This window comes from Mytilus edulis, chromosome 3 (assembly GCF_963676685.1).
Source record: "Mytilus edulis chromosome 3, xbMytEdul2.2, whole genome shotgun sequence".
NCBI classification, from domain to species: Eukaryota; Metazoa; Mollusca; class Bivalvia; order Mytilida; family Mytilidae; genus Mytilus; species Mytilus edulis.
In genome coordinates this window covers 10004686-10027533 of record NC_092346.1, presented here as the reverse complement: position 1 = coordinate 10027533, position 22848 = coordinate 10004686, and the positions used below count along the sequence as shown (strand labels likewise).

Here is a 22848-nt window from a genome sequence, read left to right as displayed (position 1 = left end):
TATTTGTTACAATAGGAACAGATATGGCTTTCTTTAAAAGAGTGCACAGGCTAAAATGTGTGGCCTGCTTTACAGATCATTGATTTAATGTTGATAGTCATAAATTATAACGTTTTCCTGCAAGTATCACATAACCTTAACAGGATCCTAGAAAATGAGGTCAAGGTCAGATTGAACCCTGCCAGACCAACCTGTGCCCTCACAATTATTCCATGGATCAAATATAGTTCATATGTTGCATATAGTATCTAATAAATATACCTAAAACTAAACATTGACCAATGAACCATGAAAATGAGGTCAAGGCCATATACCTGACAATCAGACACACCTTACCATCATTCCATACACAAATTATAGTTGATCTATTGCCTATGGTTTGAGAATAAACAGACTAAAACACATACCAGTAAACTTAGAAATTAACCGTCATAATGAGGTCAAGGTCAAATAAAATATGCCAGACTTACTTGTACATTGTAAAATAGTTCCATCACCAAACATAGATGACCCATTGCATACAGTATAAGAAAAACAGACCAAAACATGAACAAGAGTGCACACACAATGTTCCACGGACACATTCCCCATTCATTTTTCATGTCTTCACTGAATAATGAAAATGAGGTCAAGGACTATTGACATATATGACAGACTGAAAGTTCAGCTATAGACAAAGTTTGAAGCATCCAGTTCTTCTACTTTCTGAAATATGAAGCTTCTAAGTAGTTAGTTATTGCTGCTGCCAAATAACTTTCCCTTTGTCAAGCCTTCAGTTACAGAAGTTGCAGACTCAGCATTAATAGTTTCCAGGGACATTCTTCTAGGTGAAAGAAATACACATTGACAACCATGGAGTATGGGTTTTGCTCATTGCTGAAGGCCATCTGGTGATATCTAGTTGTTTCAACATCCTTGTGCTTTGTCCTTTGGTGAAAAGTTGTCTCATACTGTTGATCCAAGGTTGTCCTGTTATACAATGCTTGATTTCATTTTACACAGAATTCTATGCAATGTTGGGATCAGCACAACATCGTTTGCATGAAAACATTATAAAAATATATTAATGATGTCACCTAACAGTAGGTTTTCATCAGGGTGAGGAGGTCAAACTAGAATAGAATGGTCAACTTTCAAGATGGAAATCTAATTAAATCTAGGCATGTGTATTTACTGTCACATTATACAACTTCTTCAATCTCCAAATTAAAACAACTATCCACAAACTCTTTTGGCAATCATACCATATTTTCTTTTAGTAAGCAGCCTATAATCAGATGAATAACTTGCACTGGTATATTTTATAATGCTTGTTCATGTTGTGTTTTTTTATAAAAGAGAAAACAAATGAATATTAGTAACAATAAAATTTTATTTAAATTTTCACATAACAAACAATTTGATTTCTGTAATAAAGGTTTGGTAGTAAGCACACATACTGCACCTAACAAAAAAGTCAAAATAACAACAACAAAAAAGATCAATTAATATTTGTTAATTTCCCCTTCAATAAGTAAATATTAAGTATAAATGAAAAAAAGTTCCTATTTTACCATGTCAACCCGAAGACAGAATAAATAGACTATTTTTATATTTGAAAATCATTATCTTTACATTTAAGACTGTCTCTTTTTTTTAAGGTGGAATCTAACATTACAGGGAGATAACTCTGTAAAAGTCAGTTGAACGTTTTAATCACAATTCTATTGTCAAGGATCAAAATTAAAGTTTGTATATATCAAATGAAATTTTTCAGATAAAAGGCTGGTTCAAGTTTTTTTGAATTTTTTATATTTTTGTCAAAGGGTCAAAGTAAATATATTTTGTCCAAATTTTATGAAAATTGAATGAGACAAATTAATTTGTTTGGTATCACCTTAAAAACTGGAACCAGATGTTTAAAAACAAACAAAAATGTATACAGCTTTATCAACTTGAAAAAGAGTTAAACCAAACTACAGAAAAAGTTCATCTTAGTACATAAACTTGAATTTAAATGCTAACTAAAAGGAAGACAGTAGCCAATAAAATTGGATGAGAAATTTAACCTCTTTCAAAACCTTATTTCTTCATTCATAAAACAAAGGCATTGACCTTCTTTTGATAAGAGACATAATAACCTCATTTCAAGACACATATTGATAAGAAATAAGATGATGTATCAACTATAGTGGTCGCTGAGATGTATCTAAATGTTGACACTGGTGAACTCTCAACTTTGTCAAGTCAAACCATAGCATTTTTCTTATTACAGTATACATACACCAATATAACAAGAACAGTTAAATAGATATAAGAAGATGTTTTAAGTATACAATAAAGTAGGGAAAAAAATGCAGCATTGCATGTCAGATTTCCAAAATAATAATTTAAAAATAATTAAGCACTCGTTATTAAATTTAATGAATAATATAAACAAAAGTTGACACTTGAAATGTTTCACTGATGTTATATTTAATTTTTTCCATAAAAAAAATGAATTCTGAAAGTGATGTCATTGCCAAAACTTAAGTAACAGCTGTGGGAGTGTGAGGATGAGTTCAAGGCTATCTTGCAAATTCACAATCCCTTCTACATACTAGCTAGTGCAGTCAACCATTAAAGAGTTTAACCTATAAACAATAAAAGTATACTTTACTGAGCTCTAGTTCAGAGTAAACATGTCAATAAATATATACTTGTAAACATACAAATATAAAAAATATATCAGGCACTGAAATAAGATTGTCACATTTCACAATATCATAAATTTTCTTTGAAGTAGATAATTATATTTAACATATAATAAAAGAAAAAAAGAAAATAAAATACTGAAGACAAGATTTGTTCAAAAGTCTGCTAGACCATGGCATAGCAGAGGGAAGGTTCATCTGGAGACCAAAAACACAAAAAATAGTTAATATATCTCATATGATATTAACACAAACAAACATTGGTTCGGTGCTTTTTAAAAGCAAATAACAAAACACATTCACATATAATAATACAATAGCTTCACACATAATTTCACAACATTGACCATTTGTTTTGTACAACATTTTTCTTTAGAAAATTTCAAATAATCCATGAAAATCAGCAGGCAGACTATTTCAACCAATTAAATAATCTACCACAATATCTATTGAGTATTTATAAAGGTAAAAAAAATGCAAATGCATATATGAACTTGTCCATATCTGAACTTATCGCACCGCAGGAAAATTATCACGTTGTGATTGGTTTAACGGTGTCACATGGTGACCCCCTATGAGAACGTAGGGGTTTAGTAATTTCATAGGGGGTTCATGATGCGTTAATGGTGACCTCATCTATTAATGTTGTGTTTCATTGTTTATTTTTCAAAATAACACAGCAGAAAAAGTCCAGCGTGCGATAAATTCGTTATACGGTTAACTACTGACCCCTACGGACCACATGAGGGTGAATAAAATCTGTAGGGGATTGGGCCTCCGGCCTCACCCCCTATGAATTTTACTAACCCTTTATGGATCCGTAGGGGGTCAGTAGCGAACGATATAACTTATATTGTTGGACAATATCTACTTGTTCCAGGAATTCATGCGTAGCTAGGTTTGGAATGATCAGTGAAAGTTTTTAACTTGATACTATTACCTTAAAGACTCATTATTGTTTTTCAAATATTCTTATACTTGCAATTTTAATATTTAATAGAAAAGAAACCAAAAATCAGCATTGTTTTCATTTATAGAGGGGAATAACAGAATTGTAAAAGTGATGCCACCCAAATTCAAATTTGACCAGTGTTTTATGGTAATAAGCATTGTGTGAACGTTTCATAACATGAGGCAAACTAAAGTTAAAGAACGGAAACCAATTTTGGGATGGATGTACAGCCTGGCAACGGTTAAACTTCATGCCCCCTCGGCTACGGTGGGGGCATAAAAAATTATTCAAAAATCTGTTTGTGCTCTTTTTTTTAATTGGCTGTTCTCTGCACAAAAAGACAACTGCATGGCATGCCAATGATATATGACAATAAAATCAGATAGTATAACTATTTGATAATAACTTCCAATAGGTATTAAACACATACAATTACAATACACATATACCGCTTGCATAGCAATATTCCTTAAGACATTCTTTATATCATTAATTAACACCCGATATCTTTTGGTGTTTACCATTTGAGGGATAACTGATACAAAAATTAAATTTCAGATCTTTTGGAAAGAAATAGACAAATGTTTAATTATTTTTCTTTTTTTATTACAGTTTTAAGGAGAGCAATCTGAAAGGAAAGGGGGGGGGGGAGTATTTTTATACATAAATTTCAAATTAAGCATTAAAAGATACCAGTCTAAGTAAAATACAGGAGTGAACACGAAAAAACAAGACAATTTTGGTTCATTGGACTTCAAAATATACATTAGCATAGCATTTAACATATGAATTCATATCACAAGAACAAATGGCACCTGTCTATTCTGGTTTGTTGGTTTACTGGCATTTTTGTCAGATTCATTATATTTGTACATTGAAATTTCATGCATATCTTTAACAATCATAGAATGATTAGATCATCCATATTTGATTATTTACATTCACATTCAACAGCAATAATTTATAAATAAAACAAAAAAGAGTAAGTAGCAAAGTCTTTCCAGCAGACATGGTTACGACTGAATTATCTAATTAAAACATATTGGAAATCAAACTACTTGTTACAAGTTTATAAGAAACACTGGATTCTCACTGCCATATACCAGAGTAGTTTATACAAATCATCAGTTGGGCTTACAATTTAAATCTATCACAAAAAAGAAGGGCATTGATACCAATAACCCAGAAAAGGCCATCTATGCCTGAAATAACAAAAAACCTTAACATATATTGTAACATACAATTTTAAGTTTATACTCAGTAAAAAACAAAAAATGACAGCATCAACAAAACACGGAAACTTAAACGACTAAGTCTTTTTTTCAATGTAGTATCATTATCACATAAATGAAATTGGAATGTTTAAATTAATATATATGTATCACAAAATAAAATATAAATAAGTGAAAGACAACTGGTTTACATCAATATAGACGCCATCTTAATGGTAAGAATATAATGTCATAGCTAGCTGCATTACCTGAATGCTTATCAAATGACTAGAATATAGTGTATAGGATGTGACATACCCTTATAAGTTGGCAGTTTGTCTTATATAAACATTCATAGATTATTAATGCATTGTATGTATATATATTATTGATTTCACCTTTTAAAACTAAATAATAGATAGTACTTTTCAATACATATGCCCATCAAAATAATCATCCTATTTAACACATTTTACCACTTTGGCTTAAGGTTACCATTATGACATCATTGATATTTTAGGGTCAAATATATTTGGTATCACAAAGATGTAAGCAATGTTGCAAGAATAAATTTAACACCATAATAACGCTATTACTTAGAATAACCTGTATCCTACTGAAAAATAATAAAGAAATATCTATTTCTGCATCAAGTCTGATGACTTCACAATAACAAATTTTACACAAAAAACTTAAACTAAACTATTCAAAACATATATAAAGAATAGCAAGGCGAGCTGACATTGGTCATTACCCTGTTTTTTGTAAAATTAAAATAATAGACTATTAAAAACTAATACAATCAACTTTTTCTTCTTTATATTATATAAATCTATTTACCCAGATTGATTTTTTGTTTTGTATAAATAGTATACACATCAAAATTGACCTTTGGTTTTGAAATTAGTCTACATTCAATGCAGATAATATAAATTGCAATATATCAAAGGACCCAAAACCTAAGTAAGAAAGTTCTCTGCGTTATGTAAACAAAATAAGAATATCCACCAATCTGTCATGCTGAGTCAAATGAGTGTTTTTGAAGATGGCTAATTTCCTCTTACAATCAAGAATCTTCCAGACCAGGAAACAAATGAGTGAGAATGAAGTAGGCTAAGTCTTTATTTCCCCAGTATGAGGTGTGTGATGTCAACAATGAGATATAACTGTTGGTAAAATTCCCTAGTCTAATCTGGTAATCTATTCTGTACTCCAAGTCTGGAAAATATAAACATATAAATGACTGCCAATGGTGTGTTTTATACTGCATCATTTCCTGACCTATCGAATTAAGACTATTTAATGGATTTGTAATAACATAAGCAACATCACAGGTGCCACATGTGGAGCAGGATCTGATTACCATTCCAGAGCACCTGTGATCACCCTCGGTTTTTTGTGGGGTTTATGTTACTTAGTCTTTAGTTTTCAATGTTGTGTTCTGTTTTGTTTAGTATTATTTAAAGTTGGGAAAGGAAATGGGGAATGTGTCAAAGCGACAACAACCTGACCATAGAGCAGACAACAGCTATTTGTCTTTTTATTATTTGCCATAGCTTTGTCAGTTTATTTATATAAACAAATAAAGTGACTGTTAATGTTATGTTTAACCAATTGTGTCTTATTCTGGTCCTATTCTGGTTTGTCATATTGCAAGGCAAATGATGCACCCATAGCAGGAGATGCTTATCTTTTCGACACACCCAATTTTGTTCCATTTTAAAACATTTACTTGCAATAACCACTATTCTTTATTCTGATATTATATTTCATGTCGGAATATCCTGTTTTTTACCTCAAATAGTGTCTCAGATTCACTAGTTTCTATGGTAACCATTTTTTTTAACTGTCAAAAAAGTCTTTTTTCCTCACAAATGATCGTTATTGTTTGTCGTATGATCTTTTAAGACTAAGATGTTTATTTTAAGCAAGGTTTGATGATTTTTTATTTTTTTCACTTTCCACCTGAAGCTCTATGCTTATTGGCACTGTCTGACAATAAAGTGCCTCTTTAATAAGAGTTCAGGACATTCCCACAGTTTTTGTTGGTTACCTTAGATTTACCTTTTTTAATTGATTTACAAGATTTGTACATTTGTAGCATTGTCGCCTTATTTCATACCGTTCAAAGTCAATGACTTTTAATTATGTTGCAAAAAAAAGTCCTGTGTTATGAAAATAAATTTTTTCACTGTATCTGAAAAAAATATCAAGAACTATATTACAGCACACATACATTGTAAGTGTGTTTACAGTACTTTAGTTTTGACATAGTACTTCCAATTTCATTTCCTGAATTTTTGCCGTAATATAACCTTTTTGTCCTCATGCGGCACAAAGCAAACACCAATTTATCAATCAATTTAGTCAATTTCATTAAGTTAACAAAATAGTAACATAATAAAGTCAGAAACTATGCAGTGTTGAGATAACTAAAAGGAGGAAACAAATATTTAAGAGGAACTGAATATACTAGTCTGTTTACCAGTTTGTTCTGCTTGCTCCACTGGCAGTACTGTCATTGAAACACTTCTGGACTGTTTATCAAATGTCAACTCAATTTCCTCTCCTTCTTTCTCCATTTTCTCTAAATTTTTTAGTTCTGCACTCATTTGATCTTTGATTTCCTTCTTTTTGAACAAATGACCAACTACAATCAAAAATATTAACAGATCATATATTATATCTGTCAAAGGACCAATACTGTTATCAACATAGTGTACAGGGTTTAACAAAATAAATATCAAAGTCAAATATTGTGGATTAATTATTATTCATGGGATACCAATTTTTTGTGTCTTCCATTGGTACAAGATAACCACAAATTGAAATGATGACACAATTATGTATGTGGAGTATTTAAAAACAAGCAATATTCTACTATAAAATAAATCTTGCTTTTCATGCATATTCTATACAATCTAAATCTAGAAACAAATGAATAATGAAAGGAGAATGTGTCGTTAAACATGTATGCCCTAGCTCAAGCTTGGTGCCTATCATAATGTATGAGTTTCATAAAATTTGCATGAGGCAAACAAAAGCTAAAGAGTGAAAACGAAAAAAATTGCAACATTCCAAGTAATAATGGGACATAACTCTAGAAAAGTTGGTAAATAAAATCCCAAATCAGAACTCTGCCAGATTTTTTTCTTAGTAGTGTGTATGAATACTAATACAACAGCATACATAAAGTGGACGACTTATGATAAGTGGTTTCCCTTAATCTAATCACAATCTTTAATATGCAAACTCTGGAAAAATTTCAAAGTCAATAGACTGTGACTGAGGAGGTGGGGGCAAATAATCGCAATGTAAATGAGATGTGTCAAAGCTGATACAACTGCATACCAAATATCACATACTAATATAAGTGGCTCCCCATAAACTGAAAAATATCAAAATTTTAGCAAATTGTGGACAAAATCAAGCAAAAAGTCACTAAGTCTCGTCTTTGTGGCTTTTTGGGACAAGACAGACTATAATAAATGTATGAATAGAAAAGTAAGACTAGAAAACTAATTAATATAATGCCATGCACCAATACCAAGCATATACTAACTAAAAGAGAATCTAGGTTGCCTAGAGGGAGATGTATCAGCACTTCCCGTCACCTCAGGATCAGTTCCATTCATGCTGCTAGTGTCTGCTTTATCACCTTTCTCAGTCAATTTTTCCATGGATCCTGATCTGGAAGTTGATTCAAAAGCAGCATAAGCTTTGGTTTTCATGGTTTGGTATGGCACTTTATTGGTTGCATCATATTTATGTATAGGTAAAGGCATCACGGTGGTATAATGCTTCAATATCAATGGTTCTATTCTGTAAGCCTGTAAAAATCAACGGAACATCTTAAATATGGAATATAATATATAGCTTGATTGTATTTCAAAGTTATAAAAATCACTGCATTGTTTTTTTCCAGATACATGTATTTTAATAGTTAAAAGTATTCAATAACTTAAGTTTCGTTTATCTTAATGTTGTACATTATAGGAAAATATAAAATTTATTTGTACAGGTTTAGAAAAGATGAAGAATCATGCTTGTGTTAAGGTTGATTGAAGGATAAAATATGATCTACTAGGATAAATCTTTGTAAAGCCTATTACTTAGTACTACTTACTACAGGGTCATAGGGATGATAGAGGTTAAAAAGACGTTTACAGACAGACTGTGGTAAAATATGATCTATAGTTCCCTTAGGCGTAGGTCTAACTCCTCGTAAAGCTAAGAACACAGCCAGCGGGGATCCAACACAAAACAAATTATCAACCTACAAAATAGCAAAAGTTAAAGAATGTTATTTAATATTACATAGAATACATTTAAAATGTGGATAGAAGGAAATGTTATAAATATTTGACCGTACAACAGGTAATACAGGCATATCAACCACCATTATGAATCATCCAAAACATGCTTAGAATTTTTTGAAAATATCTAAGATGGTTATGTTACATATGATGTTGTTTAGGGTTGTTTAACATCCAGTGCCAGAAAATATCACATGCATATTCAGGTTGATTGCATTTAAATTCATTTCTATATAACGATTATTATTCATTTTTTAAATTACCCATGAAGCTGCATAGATATTTTTTTAGATCTATAACAGCCCTCAAAATAGCCTTAAAACAAGAACGTGTCCAAAGTACAGGGATGCCCCACTCGCACTAGCATTTTCTATGTTGATTGGACCATGAAATTGGGATATAAACTCTTATTTGGCATCAAAATTAGAACAATCATATCATAGGGAACATGCCTCCGAGTGCGGGAATTTCTCGCTGGATTGAAGACCTGTTGGTGACCTTCTGCTGTTGTCTGTTCTATGGTTGGGTTGTTGTTTCTTTGACACATTCCCCATTTCCATTCTCAATTTTATTACTAAGTTTCAAGTTGATTGGACTTCAACTTCATCAAAAACTACCTTGACCAAAAACTTTAACCTGAAGCGGGACAGAAGGACGGACAAAAAACAAACGGATGGATAAACGAAAGTTATTATTTGTTTCTTTTCTAGATTTGCTAGAGTATCTTTTACCAGAAAGCAATAAATTCTTATAATCTTACATGAAATTTTAAGGCTGAATTTGCAGAATTCTGTTTGTCATGAACACCAGTCAATAGTGTTTCCAACTCTATCACTCTGTAAATATAAATTGATTGTATTAAAAAAATTAAACAGGTTGATGAGGCTTATGAAATCTGGTTCAAAACTGTAATTTGTAATAAGTGTTAGTTTCAAGTTGATTTGACCACAACTTTATGGTTGATTTCCGTAACCAAAATCTATGACCATGTACTGGAAAAACTATGGGGATGAATGGACACAAATACTAAAACAGATAAAGCACTCTTTCTACGGAATAAAGGGCATACAAATATTGAATTATACAACCATAATGGTAAAAATTATAACCATGATGTCATCTTTTTATAATTTATTCTTCCTTTAAACTCTAAAGCTTAATGTACATGCTTGCATAAATGAGACATTTAATACAACTGTATATAAAATCAAATCAGAAAATTTTGAATTAACAAACCTTTTCTTGGCTTCATTCAACTCATTCAATAGTTCGTCTGACCCCTGTGCTTGTTCCTTTTCTTCATCCTGTAATACAAGTATATCATTTCTCACATATCTTTTAAGTTAAAAGCATACATTTAAGTAACCTAACACAATCTCTTTTCCAAATTTTTCAACATTGTTCCTCCTTAAATCGTTTGTAGTAATATGGATTCATTAATTTTTGTTGGTTCCAATTTTCATTGACTGAAGAAAATTTAAATTTCAGGGATATTTGATTTTGTGGTCTTGCCAATGTGTATATAATCCTAATAGCTATAGAAAATTTGCAGTTCACTGAACATTTAAATATGTAGGTCACCTTCACTCTCGAAATTAACAAAAATTGGAATCACATCAATAATTGTGAATCCACAGTATCTCTAAAAAAAATCCTGATTCAATTTTAAGGATTTTCCATAAATATTTGCAGAGTTATCTAAAACTTCCTCTAATAGGAAACTTTCTGCAGGCAGCGCCAAATTCAAACTTGAAGAAATAGAATAAATAAACTTGTTTCTATCACAAAAGTCTGAATTTCAATATTTGATTTTTCTTCAGAGTTTACTGTAAACAAAGTACAGCTTTTCATTTAAGATAATTTGGATAAAAAGACAAATATCAAAATATTCAGATAATTTGTGATAAAAACTTCCACAGCAACAAGTAATAAACAATCAACAAATAAGTTTTTAAGAACCTTTTCCGGTATTGCGCTTGGATGGATGGCTTCTTGACTCTGTCAAATGGAGAACCCATTAAATTTGTAAATATTCTTTTCAAATCTATAGATTTACTAAGAAGTTGAAACCATTTTCAATAGGGAAAACAGAAAAGACAATCAAATATTTTGTACAATTTACAGCACTTTCTGTTCTAGTTTAGAAGCAAATTCAATGACAATTTTAATTTGAAACAAAATGTACATGTATGTCTAATATATAAAACCCTCATCAAAGATACAAAACTTAAAAAATATTATGCCAGATGCCAATGTGTCGAATTTTACAAAAGCCATAAATACCATGGGGTTTAAAACCATAATTATAAGGCATTTTTTTTATAATTAAACAAGTTTATAAACAGAAATTTATAGAAAACTACAATATCAATATGAAGAACAATTCATATGGTGAAAAAGAAGAATTAACCTGGGGAATAACTACAGTTTAGTTTTACTTTTGACAAATCATATGTGATCAAAACTTTGACATACACGTATGTAAATTTATAATCATCAGTTTATTTCTTTAAAGTTCTTGACACTTACAATGACTTTGGAGACTAGCTGATCGTACAGAGTTATAGGGTTCCAGCCCGTCAGTATATCATAAGTAATAACAGCACTACTTACAATGACTTTGGAGACTAGCTGATCGTACAGAGTTATAGGGTTCCAGCCCGTCAGTATATCATAAGTAATAACAGCACCTACAGTAAACAATAACATTTTGATGCATTATTTTCGTAAAATTATACAAACCTATTTTATAACATAAACTTTTTAACACTTCATGTTTTTAGTCTTTTGGTCCTATAAAATACATTTATGTATATTACTCACTTGTTTTTGACCTTTGGAACATGAGATAAAAAATCTTTGTAAATATAACAGACATTTTTGAAAAAGTCCAACATATTGAGCATTAGATGTTTGAAAGGATCAGGATGATAGTACAAAAGTAATAATATGTCTCTTATTCAACAAATTTGGAAACAATATCTGATATGTTTACGTGGGTTGATATTTGGGTATGAATCAAACTGGCCATATTATGTTAATGTAACATTACGGATCCTTTTAGCAGTATCAAACACCTTATCGTAAGATAAATTTAGCTCGTTAAATTTTCATAAAATTTTTACAACATTTTTACTTTGATCCTTTGTCAAAAATGTGAAAATTTCCAAAAAAACTTGACAACACACTTTGACATAAAAAATTTCACTGGGGATATATCTCAGTTTCACATACACTAATTTTGATCATTGAAAAGCTTAATATTTTTACTAAAAATAGAATGTTATTAAAACGTTCATCTGATTTTTACAGAGTTATCTCCCTGTAGTGTTGTGTACCACTTTAAACAATGCAATAATTGAAATACAATGTTATTTCTGTAATTACTTACCAAGTGAATGAGCAACAACAGATATCTTGCCTCCGCTAGGCATAAAATAGGGATTTTTACCACAAAATTTATCAAACAATTGGTTTATCTGTGTCTGTAAACTTTGAGTAATCTGAAGAGAGAAACAACTTTTACTTTTCTATACAAATTCATTTTAATATAATACTTGAGATTGTAGATGCCCTTTGGTAATTTGTAAATTGTTTGGTGTCTCAAAGACAAGTTAAGGAGAAATAGTAGTTGTTTTCATTTCGACTTAATAATCAATTATAAAATTTGCCATATGTCATTTAAGATGAATTAGCTGTCAAAGTCATATTCACTGATTTCCACTCAAAATCTCATATCTAATTTCTTACACACTTAAACGCCCATTCAAATTACAAAAAATTCTTAAGAAACAATTTACTATGCTTGGACTTGTTATAATGTATCAACATTTCCTGTGTATTTTCAGAAAAGTTGACATCTAAAGCTAGAGAAGGGAAACTAACTTTGCGACATAGGTACATACTTACAGACGGACAATGGTTAAACTTAATGCACCATCAGCAATGGCTGGGGTGTAAAAATATCTTGATCATTGAGAACCCCAGAATTACTGACATAAAGAGATTAATATTTACCTCAGATCGGTAAAGGGGACTTGTATAGTATAATATATCCATAGCACTACTGTTCAAGATAGATCTAAATCCCAACATTTTGTTTGGTGTAATGGAATCTACAGTATCTGTTAATAGAAAACATCATCTTCCATGAATAGATAAAATATCTTATTAAGATCATATGATTTGCTTCATTTTACTAAAAAAAAAAAAATCTCTATATATTTTTTGGCATTGTATTTAGAATACTGGTCGAATTTTTCCAAAAGAATTATCTTTAGGACTGCATTTTATTTAAAAAAAAAAATCTTTTTATTTTTTTGCATTGTACATTGTATTTAGAATAGAATTTTTTAAAATAATATTTTTTCAGGCTCCAAAAAACAGTAGCATTCAAACTGGTCACATGTGCTTTTAATTTTAAAAACAATAATCTCTAGCAACCTTTCCCTTTGGTGTTTAGTGGATATTTGTCTCATTAGCAATCATTACACATCTCATTATTTGTAAATTTTTATGTTTGGAAGAAGAAGACACCCTACACAATAGTGTAGTTTTGACTCACTAGACTTTGCTATTGCGAATAAATTTTATGTGCTTATCAAGAAGCAGCAAATTTTTTTTGTAAATACATTTGTATAACTTCGCATGGGTTCAAATTCATGACCTAGTGCAACAAAGGCATACACACAACTATGAAAACCTAAATAAGATTCCAATATGAATTGGAAACATGAAATTCCGTGCCTACCTCCATCTAAAGTTAAACTTGAACGCCATTCTACAGGTAAAAATTCTGCTCTTTTATTCTCATAATCCAACTGTGGAAAGGTTTTGTTCTTTATAATGACACACTTCTCTCTCAGTCTATAAAATAAAAGTAAAGGCAAAATTAACCATAGAGTAGAATCATAATGAATAATTAAAAAGGAAAGCATATCACATTTTTGTCATTATTACTACATTTCACACTGGACCATATGGTCCTTCTAAAATCAAGCAAACCTGAAAGGACAAGGTTCACTTATGGCACAAAATGGCCAAAATATCAACTTTATCATAAATCACCAAAAAGGTCTCAAATTGGTTCGCAAATGGGTCTATTTCAAAAGTCTAAATGCTAAATATATCAGTTCTTTTCATAAGAGTACATAATATTCTCCAAAGTAAGCCCATTTTGGACATTTTGTCAAAATATGATGATTTTGTGCATTTTTCAGACCTAAAAGCTTTAGAAACACTTTGGCCGCCACCTACGATCCAAAATGTGTTGTAACCAAAAGATTCCAATTTTGATATAGATTTCATTAATATAAAAAAAATTTGGATCGGAGATGGCGGCCAAAGTAAATTATGCCAAAAACAATTATAATTATGGGGAAAAAGTACCAAAATTGACCTTTTATTACAAATTGTGTTTATTTAAGGGGTCATAGCTCGATAATTTGTAAAGGAAAGTGCCAGAAAAAATAATCTTGTCTTAATAGTATTATCACAAGTATTTCTATATGAAGTTTGGAATATTTTGACCCAATTTAAAAAACATAAAAAAATCAGGGCCAATTTTAACCCTTCGTGAACCTTCTCCTTTAAGCTTTGATGACATACATATGATACACATGAAAATGTTCAGTTTTAACATATAGTCAAATGTAAATGCAATTGTATGAATTTAATTTAAAATATGACACTCATTGTATTAAATAAATAACTAAACTAGATATTTACTCTATACAGCTCTTGACTATACTACCAGTGTCCATCTTTTGACCAATACCATGAACAACAAATACCAAATGTGTGATATCAGGTGGCTTGTCGTCCATTACAGCTTCATATCTATAACCCCTCTGTAGTCGAGAGCCAGCTAAAACACAAAATGTCAACATTGATGAATTATATAACACACCGACAATATAAACAAAGAATCAGTAAGATATGAAGTAAGGCATTCACTGATGAACATGTGGCTATTTCTATTTCAAAATAATTCATAGTTTTTTGGTAAAGAGGGGTTTATATTTACGATCCATGCATCTAATATGTGAGAAATGTATGAAACCCCATTCTCAAAAGCTTCATATATGTACAGACTTTAATTTTTTGTACAATCCTTTTATTTATAATGAGACAATTAGCTTCTATCACACATGTCCATATGGTATTTTTAATCTCTGCTGACATTATAAATAGTATGATTTTATACATACATTTATATTGAACAATTTGACGTAATGACCAAGGGATTAATAATATTTTTTAGATTAACATTGTTAGCTTTCTCTATTTTCTATTAAAATAAATGTATTGTAATTGATTTATTTACCTCTCTGTAAGCCCAGCTTATTCCCAACTGCTCTCGCAAATTTAGAAGACATAGACTCACTATACAGATAAACATCATTAGGCCCGTTCCATTCCACATAAAACCATTCAAATTTTAAAAGAAGTATAACTGAAAATATATAATTTCATATTTCATTAAAAGATTAAAGTGAAGTAAAAATACAGGTATACATATATATGTCTTACATCATACATGTAGATGCTATCATCTTGAATATATGCAAATAATACCAGTACCAGTAATTACTGATAGACTACATCAATATCATTGTACATATAGCACGTATATTTAGATTCATTTCAATGTAAATGTACATGAAAATATGATATTATTGTTGAATTCATACCACTGTCCCAGATTCAGGGAGAGTTGAGATCTCTCTAACATGTTTAACCCTGCCACATTTTGTATGTATGTCTGTCGTAAATCAGGAGCCTGTAATTCAGTGGTTGTCGTTTGTTGATGTGTTACATATTCATTTTTCTGGGTTTTTTTTACATAACTTAGGCGGTTAGTTTTCTCGTTTGAATTGTTTTACATTTGTCATTCCAAGGCCTTTTACAGCTGCCTATGCGGTATGGGCTTTGCTCACTGTTGAATGCCATAAGGATGAATAACAGTGGTAAATTTCTGTGTAATTTGGTTTGTTGTGGAGAGTCCTCTCATTTGCAATCATACCACATCTTCTTTTTTATATGCTTGTGTATATTGTTATTCCATATCAAAATGAAACACTGCATTACATCTTGAAGACATACATGTACATTTGTACATGTATAATACAGTTGACAAATGAACTATTTTAAATAAGCAATATTCAATATGCATGGCTTTCACATTTCATTAGACAGTGTTAGAAATGTCAAGTTAAAAGTACCTGGTTTCTTCCCTTTTAATGGAGATGGCACAAACTCGTCCAACCTACGACCAAGAAACTTGGACATATGCTCTGCTTCTAATTGCTGACTATAATCTTCCTCTAGGGGTTGCCAGTCCTGTTCATAAAACCATAGACCACGTGTAATTTCAGATTCATCGCCTTTGAAATAGAAAATCGTATGTTCAGGTTAAGTTACAGTTTATAAAATTAATTAATTGTGCTAAATCTATAGTTGCAACTCTCTCAGACAGAATTTAAGTCTATGGTGTTTGTTTTGTTTTTAAATTTCGGCTCTGTTGGATTCATTGTATTCAGTTTTCTAAACTTTGGTCTCGAGAATACTCTATGAAGGTTATTTAATTCTACAGAAAAAAACATGCTGTTTTATAATTCTCTATAACAGAAATTTAATTGCACAAAATGTAGAAGAATATCTTTTAAGCTTTTTTTATAATACATAAGTATTACAATGTATCTATAAAAGCAGGGTTACTCTAAATAAAATTATGAAACAAAAGTATTACCTTTAAAAGCAGCGTTACTCCAAATAAAATTAGAGTTTTTGGTAACATATCTATTAGTTCTCATGTTCCTATTGATGTTTTTGGAGTTCTGACGAAAATCATTGTCATGATTGTACCACTTATATTAATATACATGTACAAATCTAACTATTTATTTGGTTTCTTTTTATAAATCATTTGAATGAAGCTTTGAAATAGTTATACATTTTGTCATTTGAATTAACTTGTCTGACAGTCAACCCTGGTATCAGGTCCGTTTGAGCCCAATGCACTTTCGCACCCTACATGTTCGCACCCAATTTTAAATCAAATTCCAGTTGAATGATTAGAAAATCATGACTGTTGTTATAAATTGCTTTGTTGTACATACTGAAGATGTATATATTTAGCTTGGTATGAGTAAAACATTGAAGATTTTAAATGAAAAACACAAAAGATAATTGTTTTTAACAGCTTGGTCCCTTTAATCTGAAACAATGAAACAAAAAAATATAGCAATACACTAACCAAAACAAGATTAAAGTTTATTCGACACAAAAATAAAAATTGTCATAATCTCACTTTATTTTGAAACAATGAAATAAAGTTATAGCAATACACTAACCAAAACATTATTAATATTTATTCCAATACATAATAAAAGGTTGACAGAATCTCACTTTAATTAGAAACAATGATTAAATTTTTTTAAGACTACACTATTCAAAACATGATTAAGGTTTATTTAACACAAAAAGAAACAAACGTCCCACTTTATACAAGACAATGACAACAAATATACTCATATGAATACACTTTCAAAAACTTGATAACATAGTTATTAAACACAAAACTAATAAAAATTGGGTGCGAATGTGTATGTAGGGTGCGAATGTGTAGGTAGCCAAAGTGAAACGTGAATGGGGTCGAAGGGACCTGGATTCGTCAAACCTTGTTTCCACCATTTCATTTTCTTTTTCTGACTATGACCTTAAGACCAGGACTGTTTCTTTCCAAGTTTATTCATTCAAAAATACATGCTTTAGAACAGATATTTTAGACGGAATACTCATTTGATTCTTTCAAAGTTTGTGTTCATGTACACTACTAATCCAAATAACTATGATATCTTGGAAGGCTATTCAAATATTTTGCTTTGACACCTTCCTGCGATGTAAGGCGTCAAAGAAATAAAAATATAATAGCCTTTCAAGATGTCATAATTAGTTGGACTAGTTATAAAGGTATAGTACACTACTATTTAAATAAGTAAATGGACGCCTCCGGGTGCGAGAATTTCTTGTTGCATTGAAGACCTGTTGGTGACCTTCTGCTGTTGTCTGCTCTATGGTCGGGTTGTTGTCTCTTTGGCACATTCCCCATTTCCATTCTCAATTTTATAAAACCATACCAGACCAATAAACTGGTTTGCATGTTTTCAGTACCACATCAACTTCATAAAGGCCTCCTCGAACTGAGATAACATCATTATCAATAATATCTTCATCTTCATCTATAGTCTGTAAGGCTCTAAAACGACATTCAATTCTTAAAGAATCATAGCCAATAAAGGCATGCCATTTCTTATCAGTTTTTGATTTATAAAGCCACCGGACCTCTTCTGGACGTAAATGATCTACTTCTTCATTAACAGGGTAAAGTAAGTTCTTTTGTCTGGTCAGTGGTGGCGTTGAACGTGATTCGCTTACAGTGCTGAAGCAATCGCTATCAGGGCTATCTTCGTCGGATTCAAAAAGCGACGGATACAACCGGTCGCTAGAACTTCTGCTTGAGGAAGAATGTCTCGAGTTTGAAGAAAATATTCCATCTCCAAGAGATCCAAATTCACTCATCATGACATTTTTACTGTGACTGGTGTGTTTGAAATACGCAGGATAACGTTAGACTATGTCAAATTACCGGATTAACAACCAGCTGATTCTGACTACTACAATACCAGTTTAGAACGACCTTCACCTCTTGTAGGTAGTATTTCGTACCTTTTCAATTTCGTACCAAATTAATATTTCGACCCAAAATATTTCATTTCGTACCTTTTTTATTTCGTACCCATGATAAAAACAATTTCATACACTAAAGACCAACTTCATATAAAATTTCGTACCTTAGTAGATTTTGAATCATATTTGTAAATTGTATCAACATTGGTTTGGTAATGGAGATTAAATTTGATTTCAACATTCAACATTCGTTTTCAACGTGACATTCATCTTCAACATGCAAATTTAACATTCAACATTAAAAAAAAGTTTTAAAAAGTTTATTTTTCAATCGTTTTTCAAAATTCGAATTACACATTCAACATTCGATTTCAACATTCAACATAAAAAAAAGTTTAAAAAGTTTATTTTTCAATTGTTTTTCAAAATTCGAATTCCACATTCAACATTCGATTTCAACATTCAACATTTAAAAAAAAATCAACATTCACATCAACATTCGTTTTCAACATTTAACATTTGTTTCTTTACTTTCGATTTCAATATTTGATTTTAATATTCGATTTCAATGTTCGATTTCAACATTCGATTACAACATTCAACATAAAAAAAAATTAAAATCAAACTGTGACAACTTTTTTTTTTCGTTTTTATTCAACATTCGATTTAAAACATTCAAATTTAAAAAAAAAAATATCTGCATTCGATTTCAACATTCCGTTGAACATTTAACAATTTCCAACGGTTTTTAATATATTTGATGCGTTTCCCTCAATTTTAGTTTGTAACTCGGATTTGTTTTTTCTCTATCGATTTATGAATTTCGAACAGCGGTATACTACTGTTGCTTTTATTTAACATTCGATTTCAATATTCGATTTAAACATTCGATTTCAACATTCAACATTCGATTTCAACATTCAACATTCAAAATTTTTTAACATTGGATTTCAACATTCAAAATTCGTTTTCAACAGTTAACATTCGTTTTCAATCAACATTCAACATTCGCTTAAACATTCTATTTCCATATTCGATTTCAAAATTCGTTTTTCAACATTCGAGTTTAACATTCGACACACCTTTAATATTCAACATTCGTTTTCAACATTCATCATTCAACATTCGATTTCAAAATTCAGCATTCGTTTTAAACATTCAACTTTCGTTTTTCAACATCGATTTCAACATTCGATTTCATCATTCAACATTCAACATTCATTTTACAACATTCGTTTTTCAACATTCGATTTCATTATTGAACATCCGTATTCAACATTCAATATTAACATTCAACATTCAATTTCAAAAATTCAACATTCAATATCAATACTCAACATTCGTTATTCAGATTAACAATTCGTTTTCAACATTCAAAATTCACACTCAACATTCGTTTTTAACATTCAACATTCGATTTCAACATTTAAATTAGATTTTCAACATTTGATTTTGAAATTCAACATTCTATTTTAACATTCAATATTCGTTAAATTCAAATTTTTGTTCCCAACAAAGTGTGGTTTTTTTCTTGTTTTTTTTTGTGTTCATCATTCGATTTCAACATTAAACATTTGTTTTCATAATATAACATTCAACCTTCGTTTTCAACATTCGATTTCAACCTTACATTTTCAACATTCAACATTCGTTTTCAACATTCAACGGCAACATCCGATTTCAACATTCAACATTTAAAAAAATCAACAATTAATTTTTTCATTTTTTTTTCTACAACAATACTTGTTTTCAACATCCAACATTCGTTTTCAACATCCAACATTCGTTTTAAACATCCAACAATAGTTTTCAACAGATGATTTCAACAATCAACATTTGTTTGCTTTACCCCTGTTCTTCAAAAAATATTTGGAATCCCATGGAAACCAACTGTGCTGTTTTTCTTGCCTACTTGTTCCTTTATTCATATTATACTGTCTGCATACCAGAGCTTCTTATGGATGAACAACTGCGCCATGAGCGCATGATACGCCCGCACGGTCACTTTTTCAAAGATTAAAGTTCAATAACTTCTTAAAGTCATATCAAAATTCATGAAAAACTAAAGGGAGGATATTTTGATAAATATAATCAGTCACCAAAGTTTTATGATAATTGATCAAAGAATTGGAAACTTGAAAATCACCCCTTTTTATGAAAAAAATAACATTACTTCGAGTTGAGGATTAAAGCTTCCCTCTTGCAATTCTTTTAGGATTTCCTTGAATGTTGAATTTTGAATGTTAAAATCAAATGTTGAATGTTGAAAAACGAATGTGGAAAACGAATGTTGAATTTTGTAAACGAATGTTGAATGTTGAAATCAAATGTTGAATGTGGAAATCGAATGATGAAAAACGAATGTGGAATGCTGAAAACGAATGTTGAATGTAAAAAAATACAAAAAAATAAAATAATTATGAAAAATCTAAAAATTTGAAAAAAAAGTTTTCAAAATAAAAATTTCCAAAAACAAAATTGAGTGTTGAATATTGATCGTTAAATATTGAACCATCTGTATCGGACAGAAACTTGAAAAAAATAATTAAACCCATTAGCCATGGAGTAAAAAGTAAAAACACAAAAATACTGAACGCCGAGGAAAATTTAGAACGGAAAGTCTCCAATCAAAATGACAAAATCAAAAGATTATACACATCAAACGAATGGACAACTGTCATATTCCTGACTTGGTACAGGCATTTTCTTATGTAGAAAATATAGGATTGAACCTGGTTTTATAGCGCTAAGCCTCTCACTTGTACGACAGTCGCATCAAATTCCATCATATTGACAATGATGCGTGAACAAACAGACATAAAAGATAAAAATGTCAAAAAGGGATACGGCAGCCATCACCGTGTCACAATCTTAGTAAGAATAAAAACAAACAAATATATATGTTACAAAGAAGCACAAAACAGAATAATATCAAATATAGCAACCACATTCAATGTACACCGTTTTTATCATGAAAGTCATCAATGAATGACCTACAAATTGAAATCTCAATGTTTCATGTTTTTGGATAAGTCAATGAAATGAACGAATTTTTCGTTTCAGCCGTTTAGCTGTTAATTCGCATCATCATTCGATATAATAACATAATTCACCAATGATTCAGTCAAAGTGATGCAAGCGAGGACAAAATAAACAATTATACATGATTGTTTTTTTTTTAATTTATTGGAAAGTTTATTTCAGTACTGTAGTCCTTTACTTCCCATGAACCGTTTGGATTGATAAGACACTTTTCATGACCCACAATGTAATGTTGTGTAGTCCTATCAGTTTTATCATCTTCTGGGTTTCAAATATATTATCACCATTAAACGAACTGCATGTTTGTCAAAAGATTTGTCCATGATATAAAGCACCAGTAGTTTACCGATGTTCAAATCTATTAAATCCATTTAGAAGTTATACAAATGAAGGTTAAAAAAAAAAAAAAAACAGAAATAAAACCCTTAACGATCGCATGATTTACAACAGAAGAGGGCTATGTGCACCGACAGGACAAGCGTCATCAGAAATTGTATCACATGCCCTTAAAAAGTAAAACTACAAAAATACCGAACTCTAGGGTAAATTCAAAACGAAAAGTCCTTTAAAAAAACATAATCAAATTCTCAAACACATCGAACGAATGGAAAACAAATGTCATATTCTTGACCTGGTACAGATATTTGCTTATGTAGACAATGGTGGATTAAACCTGGTTTTATAGCTAGCTAAACATCTTACATATGTGCCTCTGGTATCTCTCGCCCTGCTTTTATAGTACGGCGTATGTTAATAAATTGTTCTTTTAGTAAATTTAAAAAAAGATAAATGAAAAGTTTTAATGTGTACACATTCTAAAATCTCTAGGAATTGTACAGTGAGTATTGTATTTTTTTTTAAATGGCAAACAAGAAGAAGATGCATCGCAAATGTTAACTTATTTACTCACTAAACCTTAACATCATTTAGCTATAGACTAAATAGTCTGAGTCGAACGGTTACTA

General features: G+C 30.5%; 1 protein-coding gene across 4 annotated transcripts; it reads right to left on the bottom strand.

Moving 5' to 3' along the window:
* Nucleotides 1-1352: 1352 nt before the first annotated feature.
* Nucleotides 1353-18848, bottom strand: LOC139515767 (phospholipase DDHD1-like). Of its 4 annotated transcripts, none has more exons than XM_071305461.1 (15): nt 18292-18848; nt 16375-16536; nt 15477-15605; nt 14879-15017; nt 13902-14017; nt 13169-13275; nt 12543-12654; nt 11765-11841; nt 11111-11149; nt 10388-10455; nt 9912-9987; nt 8962-9111; nt 8494-8665; nt 7321-7485; nt 1353-6053 (listed from the first exon to the last, which is right to left on the bottom strand). In XM_071305461.1, the coding sequence occupies exons 1-15, from the start codon at nt 18734-18736 to the stop codon at nt 5902-5904; spliced, it is 2109 nt and encodes a 702-aa protein (XP_071161562.1). In that variant the 5' UTR covers nt 18737-18848; the 3' UTR covers nt 1353-5901. The 4 variants fall into 4 exon arrangements, with proteins under 4 accessions (XP_071161562.1, XP_071161559.1, XP_071161561.1 ...); XM_071305458.1 differs by having other exon boundaries at nt 8398-8665; nt 18292-18846; XM_071305460.1 differs by lacking the exon at nt 11111-11149 and having other exon boundaries at nt 8398-8665; nt 18292-18846.
* Between the last annotated feature and the right edge of the window lie 4000 nt (nt 18849-22848).